Source organism: Notothenia rossii (genome assembly GCF_949606895.1).
Source record: "Notothenia rossii genome assembly, chromosome: 3".
Lineage (NCBI taxonomy): Eukaryota > Metazoa > Chordata > Actinopteri > Perciformes > Nototheniidae > Notothenia > Notothenia rossii.
In genome coordinates, this window is record NC_136901.1 from 45,796,768 (window position 1) to 45,804,267 (window position 7,500).

Below are 7,500 nucleotides of genomic sequence, written 5' to 3' on the forward strand. Positions count from 1 at the left end.
AGTTGATGAAGTTTGAGAGGTCTTTGGGAAGTTGGAGAGGACCTGTCAAGGTTTTCAAGGTCTTTGAGGTCCTGATAATTGTTTGAGAGGCCTTTGAATAAGGTCAGGAGGTTTGAGAGGTGTTTAAGAAGTTGAGTACGTTTGAGAGACCCTTGAAGAAGTTTGAGAGACCCTAGAAGAAGGATGTTTGAGAGGTCTTTGGAAAGTTGGAGAGGACCTGTCAAGGTTTTCAAGGTCCTTGAGGTCCTCAAAGATGTGTTTGTGGGCTGTTACTCACATGAGTTTGACCCAAGGATCACGTGGAAGCATGGATCTGGATTTTGCTGTGATTCAATATACATGTTTCTAAAGAAGCAGAACCCCCCCTCATGAAAGTGTTTTGTCGAATGGTTTTGGTCTTTGCTGGTCCTCTGCAGGAGGTCTTGATTCTGGTTTCTCTAGTTGCAGGAGGTCTTGATTCTGGTTTCTCTAGTTACAGGAGGTCTTGATTCTGGTTTCTCTAGTTGAGGAGGTCTTGATTCTGGTTTCTGTAGTTGCAGGAGGTCTTGATTCTGGTTTCTCTAGCTGCAGGAGGTCTTGGTTCTGGTTTCTCTAGTTGCAGGAGGTCTTGGTTCTGGTTTCTCTAGTTGCAGGAGGTCTTGATTCTGGTTTCTCTAGCTGCAGGAGGTCTTGATTCTGGTTTCTCTAGTTGCAGGAGGTCTTGGTTCTGGTTTCTCTAGTTGCAGGAGGTCTTGGTTCTGGTTTCTCTAGTTGCAGGAGGTCTTGGTTCTGGTTTCTCTAGTTGCAGGAGGTCTTGATTCTGGTTTCTCTAGCTGCAGGAGGTCTTGATTCTGGTTTCTCTAGTTGCAGGAGGTCTTGGTTCTGGTTTCTCTAGTTGCAGGAGGTCTTGATTCTGGTTTCTCTAGCTGCAGGAGGTCTTGGTTCTGATTTCTGTAGTTACAGGAGGTCTTGATTCTGGTTTCTGTAGTTGCAGGAGGTCTTGATTCTGGTTTCTCTAGTTGCAGGAGGTCTTGATTCTGGTTTCTGTAGTTGCAGGAGGTCTTGATTCTGGTTTCTCTAGTTGCAGGAGGTCTTGATTCTGGTTTCTGTAGTTGCAGGAGGTCTTGATTCTGGTTCCTCTAGTTGCAGGAGGTCTTGATTCTGGTTTCTCTAGTTGCAAGAGGTCTTGATTCTGGTTTCTCTAGTTGCAGGAGGTCTTGATTCTGGTTTCACTAGCTGCAGGAGGTATTGGTTCTGGTTGCTCTAGCTGCAGGAGGTCTTGGTTCTGGTTTCTGTAGTTACAGGAGGTCTTGATTCTGGTTTCTGTAGTTGCAGGAGGTCTTGATTCTGGTTTCTCTAGTTGCAGGAGGTCTTGATTCTGGTTTCTGTAGTTTCAGGAGGTCTTGATTCTGGTCCCTCTAGTTGCAGGAGGTCTTGATTCTGGTTTCTCTAGTTGCAGGAGGTCTTGATTCTGGCTTCTCTAGTTGCAAGAGGTCTTGATTCTGGTTTCTCTAGTTGCAGGAGGTCTTGATTCTGGTTTCTCTAGTTGCAGGAGGTCTTGATTCTGGTTTCACTAGCTGCAGGAGGTCTTGATTCTGGTTTCTCTAGCTGCAGGAGGTCTTGGTTCTGGTTTCTGTAGTTACAGGAGGTCTTGATTCTGGTTTCTCTAGTTACAGGAGGTCTTGATTCTGGTTTCTCTAGTTGCAGGAGGTCTTGATTCTGGTTTCTATAATTGCAGGAGGTCTTGATTCTGGTTTCTCTAGTTGCAGGAGGTCTTGATTCTGGTTTATCCAGTTGCAGGAGGTCTTGATTCTGGTTTCTCTAGTTGCAGGAGATCTTGATTCTGGTTTCTCTAGTTGCAGGAGGTCTTGATTATGGTTTCTCTAGTTGCAGGAGGTCTTGATTCTGGTTTCTCTAGTTACAGGAGGTCTTGATTCTGGTTTCTGTAGTTGCAGGAGGTCTTGATTCTGCTTTCTCTAGTTGCAGGAGGTCTTGATTCTGGTTTCTCTAGTTACAGGAGGTCTTGATTCTGGTTTCTCTAGTTGCAGGAGATCTTGATTCTGGTTTCTCTAGTTGCAGGAGGTCTTGATTCTCGTTTCTCTAGTTGCAGGAGATCTTGATTCTGGTTTCTCTAGTTGCAGAAAGTCTTGATTCTGGTTTCTCTAGTTACAGGAGATCTTGATTCTGGTTTTTCTAGTTGCAGGAGGTCTTGATTCTGGTTTCTCTAGTTGCAGGAGGTCTTGATTCTGGTTTCTCTAGTTACAGGAGGTCTTGATTCTGGTTTCTGTAGTTGCAGGAGGTCTTGATTCTGCTTTCTCTAGTTGCAGGAGGTAGGGATGGGCATTTTAAGAAATCTCTTTAATCGATCATCGTGAGACGTTAACGATCAATTATCGATTAATCGTTAACATTTATACCCGTCAAAAAAACTGTATGACGTATTGTAACGTCCACCCGGACAGGTCGGAATGACGAGCGAAGCGTATACAATCTTAACAGCTTTATTGCGGTTACAGGAAGGGTCACTGTGGGCCGGGACCACGCCAAAACAACCAAAAACAACAAACCGCTCAACAACGTGCTGCTCTTCCTCTCCCTAACATGCAGCCTTTCTCACCCACACGCACGCGCCCACACAGACACGCACTCAAAAAGCCCTCTGCTCTCCACCCCGCCCCTAACTGCTCTCCTCACAGAAGCCTGACCATAAAACAACCGTTAACAGAACACGTGAACATTAATGCAGGTCGATACAGAATAACAGAAGTGAGAAACTCACTTTTATGTTTATTTAAATGTGCAAATGTTAAACAAAAGAAATATCCCCGACGCCTCCGCGACATTAAAAAAATAAGAGCCAGTGTTCTTAAAACAAACAAAAACAAAATAAATACAATTCCGCCTCTTTTAGACATAAAACATTAACTAACAATAGTATAATGAGAAACTCCTGTGTTTAAATGTGCAAACAATAAACAAAAGAAATGTCGCGGAGGCGTCGGGGATATTAACAAAATAAGAGCCAGTGTTCTCAAACAAAATAAATACAATTCTGCCTATTTTAGACATAAAACATTAACTAACAATAGTATCAGAAACTCACTTCTGTGTTTAAATGTGCAAACAATAAACAAAACAAATGTCGGAGGCGTCGGGGATATTAACAAAATAAGAGCCAGTGTTCTCAAACAAAATAAATACAATTCCGCCTATTTTAGATATAAAACTTTAACTAACAATAGTAAACACAAAACAATAACACGTTATAGGCCTCGGTCTGACTAAAGGCTACGGTGGTTAGGAGGCTATAGCTTACTTAACCTACTGGTTTTTGTTGAGGAAAATTAGCATGTTAACATGCTCGGGGGTGAGACGTGAACGGAGCCGAGTGACGGTCAGTCCAGCGGCTGAAAAGACCCGCTCTGACGGGACCGAGGTGGCGGGGATGCAGAGATAGCGTCTAGCTAATTTAGCCAGCCTGGGAAACTTTCCACCGTTCACTTTCCACCAATCAGTCGGGCTGCACTCCAGAGGTGGGGGTATGTCCCTCAGAAAGTTCTGAGTCTCTGTTTCAATGCCAGTGTCCTGTGGGGTAGATGAGTATTGCTCCCCCAGGAGAAGTGCCATCGCAGAAACGTGCGTAGTGGCAGTGACAGTTGTGGGACTTCCCCGGCATGACAACACCGCCTCCTCTCTCCCAGTCTGAGGGATAGCCGCCTCACCTGCATCAATTGCCTCTCCCAGTTCAACCAGTTTAGCATTAGCAATTAGTCTCTGTGGTGGCGAAAGAAAGCTCAAATGCTTGTGACGGGGATCCAGCATGGATGCAATCATTGGGGCGGATGTCACAAACTCGTCAGACCAAACCTGTATAAATAAATTATAGAAAAATGTCGGATGATCGATAAAAAACGTTTGAAAATATGCCATATCTAAATAAGCAAAGCACATAAGCGACATTTAGCTATGCCTATGTAAGTCTCGTCATCAGCGGCTATTTATTATGAGTGTCATGTCAACTAATTAGTTAGTTTACCTTCATTCTGTTGCTGAGGGAGGACTTCACTTTGGTCTTGAATTCGGTTACTCTGGTCTCGTCTCCTTCTCTCCGCATGAGATGGGTGTTGATGAGGCTGAAGCTTACTGGATAAATGTTTGAGATGGAGACGTCCTTCTCGGCAGACATGGCAGTTGTGACACACTTAAGTGCTGCTAACACAGGCTGTGCGTCCTCCATGAGCCGCCAGTGCTCATCCTTCAGCTCCAGGACCCTGGCATCTTGAAGCTTGGTCAGGGTTCTGTCCGAGAGGACAGCAACAACAGCCCAGCGCTGCTCCACAAGTCGCTCAAACATCTCACAGACTGAGTTCCACCGTGTTTTGCACGATTGAATAAGCCGGTGGGTGGCGAGGCCCATTTGCTCCTGCTTCTCCTTAAGCGCATTGGTTGCCACAGTGCTGTGATTAAAGTGGCTAACGAGTTTACCAGCTGCAGAGATGACCCGATGCAGGTATAGAGCAAACCCGTCATTTATGGCTAATTGGAGAGTATGTGCAAAGCAAGCAACAGACACCCAGCTGACTCTGGTGGGATTGTTGGCAGCCGTAATGTTGGCCGCGTTGTCGTGGACGCAGGCGATAACTCTGGCTTCAAATCCCCACTGCTCTACAGCTTCATTCATCTTCTCAGCGAGAAGGTCGGCAGTATGCCGGCCTGGAAGGCTTTCAGTGAGCAGGACCGCTGAATTCATTTGCCAGTTGTCGCAAATGTAGTGGCATGTGATAGTGATGTAGCTCTCCGCTGTTAAAGCGGTCCAACAGTCTGTTGTTATAGCAACACTAGCTGCTGTGGCTAACTTGTTTAGGAGCTCCTGTTTTCGCTCCTTGTAGTGGGTTTCTATGACCCTGGTGATAGTGCGCCGTGAGGGAATCTGATACGCTGGTTCAAGTAAACTAACCACATCTCTAAATCCTTTCCCCTCGACGACACTTGTGGGGAAGATGTCCACTTCAATCATTTTGGCGATACTTTCTGTGATTTTCTCCGCCCGCTTCGCATCACAGCTCCTCCGGTTTAAAACTGAGGTGATGGTGGGCTGAACGGAGGATTCAGTGCCTCTTAACACGCTGGGATGAAGGCTCTTTAAGTGGTACATCATCGGAGTTGTTGTCGTGTTGTACTTGTAAACCGTGTCGCAGTGTATACAGTGAGCGGACTCGTTTTTTATCTCAAAATGGTCCCACACCGGACTTCGTTTCGCGCGCTTCATGTTGTTATCTTTGTGAGTGAGCAGCTCGCAGGAAGTTTTCTCTGCTGTCGCGACTCCTTACGCTATATCGCCCCCTGCTGGTAGGATGTTTTATTACCGATCATCGATAAGAAAAATACGAAATCGACAAAATCCTTAACGATCAATTATCGATCATCGATTAATCATGCCCATCCCTAGCAGGAGGTCTTGATTCTGGTTTCTGTAGTCACAGGAGGTCTTGATTCTGGTTTCTGTAGCTGCAGGAGGTCTTGATTCTGGTTTCTGTAGTTACAGGAGTTCTTGATTCTGGTTTCTGTAGTTGCAGGAGGTCTTGATTCTGGTTTCTCTAGCTGCAGGAGGTCTTGATTCTGGTTTCTCTAGTTACAGGAGGTCTTGACTCTGGTTTCTCTAGTTGCAGGAGGTCTTGATTCTGGTTTCTCTAGCTGCAGGAGGTCTTGATTCTGGTTTCTGTAGTTACAGGAGGTCTTGATTCTGGTTTCTCTAGCTGCAGGAGGTCTTGATTCTGGTTTCTCTAGTTACAGGAGGTCTTGATTCTGGTTTCTCTAGCTGCAGGAGGTCTTGATTCTGGTTTCTGTAGTTGCAGGAGGTCTTGGTTCTGGTTTCTGTAGTTACAGGAGGTCTTGATTCTGGTTTCTGTAGTCACAGGAGGTCTTGATTCTGGTTTCTCTAGCTGCAGGAGGTCTTGGTTCTGGTTTCTGTAGTTGCAGGAGGTCTTGATTCTGGTTTCTCTAGTTGCAGGAGGTCTTGATTCTGGTTTCTCTAGAAGGAGGTCTTGATTCTGGTTTCTCTAGTTGCAGGAGGTCTTGATTCTGGTTTCTCTAGAAGGAGGTCTTGATTCTGGTTTCTATAGTTGCAGGAGGTCTTGATTCTGGTTTCTCTAGTTACAGGAGGTCTTGATTCTGGTTTCTCTAGTTGCAGGAGATCTTGATTCTGGTTTCTCTAGTTGCAGGAGGTCTTGATTCTGGTTTCTCTAGTTGCAGGAGGTCTTGATTCTGGTTTCTCTAGTTACAGGAGGTCTTGATTCTGGTTTCTCTAGTTGCAGGAGATCTTGATTCTGGTTTCTCTAGTTGCAGGAGGTCTTGATTCTGGTATCTCTAGTTGCAGGAGATCTTGATTCTGGTTTCTCTAGTTGCAGGAGGTCTTGATTCTGGTTTCTCTAGTTACAGGAGGTCTTGATTCTGGTTTCTGTAGTTACAGGAGGTCTTGATTCTGGTTTCTCTAGCTGCAGGAGGTCTTGGTTCTGGTTTCTGTAGTTACAGGAGGTCTTGATTCTGGTTTCTGTAGTTGCAGGAGGTCTTAATTCTGGTTTCTCTAGCTGCAGGAGGTCTTGATTCTGGTTTCTCTAGTTGCAGGAGGTCTTGATTCTGGTTTCTCTAGTTGCAGGAGGCCTTGATTCTGGTTTCCGTAATTACAGGAGGTCTTGATTCTGGTTTCTCTAGTTGCAGGAGGTCTTGATTCTGGTTTCTCTAGTTGCAGGAGGTCTTTATTCTGGTTTCTCTAGTTACAGGAGGTCTTGATTCTGGTTTCTCTAGTTGCAGGAGGTCTTGATTCTGGTTTCTCTAGTTACAGGAGGTCTTGATTCTGGTTTCTCTAGTTGCAGGAGGTCTTGATTCTGGTTTCTCTAGAAGGAGGTCTTGATTCTGGTTTCTCTAGTTGCAGGAGGTCTTGATTCTGGTTTCTCTAGAAGGAGGTCTTGATTCTGGTTTCTATAGTTGCAGGAGGTCTTGATTCTGGTTTCTCTAGTTGCAGGAGGTCTTGGTTCTGGTTTCTCTAGTTGCAGGAGGTCTTGATTCTGGTTTCTCTAGTTGCAGGAGGTCTTGCATCTGGTTTCTCTAGTTGCAGGAAGTCTTGATTCTGGTTTCTCTAGTTGCAGGAGGTCTTGACTCTGGTTTCTCTAGTTGCAGGAGGTCTTGATTCTGGTTTCTCTAGTTGCAGGAGGTCTTGACTCTGGTTTCTCTAGTTGCAGGAGGTTTTGATTCTGGTTTCTCTAGCTGCAGGAGGTCTTGATTCTGGTTTCTCTAGTTGCAGGAGGTCTTGATTCTGGTTTCTGTAGTTGCAGGAGGTCTTGATTCTGGTTTCTCTAGTTGCAGGAGGCCTTGATTCTGGTTTCTCTAGTTGCAGGAGGTCTTGATTCTGGTTTCTCTAGTTGCAGGAGGCCTTGATTCTGGTTTCCGTAGTTACAGGAGGTCTTGATTCTGGTTTCTCTAGTTGCAGGAGGTCTTGATTCTGGTTTCTCTAGTTGCAGGAGG

At 45.4% G+C, this 7,500-nt stretch overlaps 2 protein-coding genes across 4 annotated transcripts in view; one reads left to right on the forward strand and one right to left on the reverse strand.

Annotated features, from left to right (window-relative positions):
• dlg4b (discs, large homolog 4b) overlaps positions 1-7,500 on the forward strand; it is a 50,251-nt gene that overhangs the window by 5,220 nt on the left and 37,531 nt on the right. The gene's annotated exons all lie outside the window — the stretch shown is intronic.
• Positions 2,467-5,419, reverse strand: LOC307031114 (E3 SUMO-protein ligase ZBED1-like). Its single transcript, XM_079667895.1, has 2 exons — positions 4,016-5,419; positions 2,467-3,846 (listed from the first exon to the last, which is right to left on the reverse strand). The coding sequence occupies exons 1-2, from the start codon at positions 5,246-5,248 to the stop codon at positions 3,301-3,303; spliced, it is 1,779 nt and encodes a 592-aa protein (XP_079524021.1). The 5' UTR covers positions 5,249-5,419; the 3' UTR covers positions 2,467-3,300.

Bases quoted from the DNA above. Each gene is read 5' to 3' on its own strand.
- LOC307031114 (XM_079667895.1), bottom strand. From the start codon at position 5,248: ATGAAGCGCGCGAAACGAAGTCCGGTGTGGGACCATTTTGAGATAAAA. The intron at 3,847-4,015 runs GTAAACTAACTA...TTATTTATACAG, and splicing joins CCCTCAGCAACAGAATGAAG to GTTTGGTCTGACGAGTTTGT.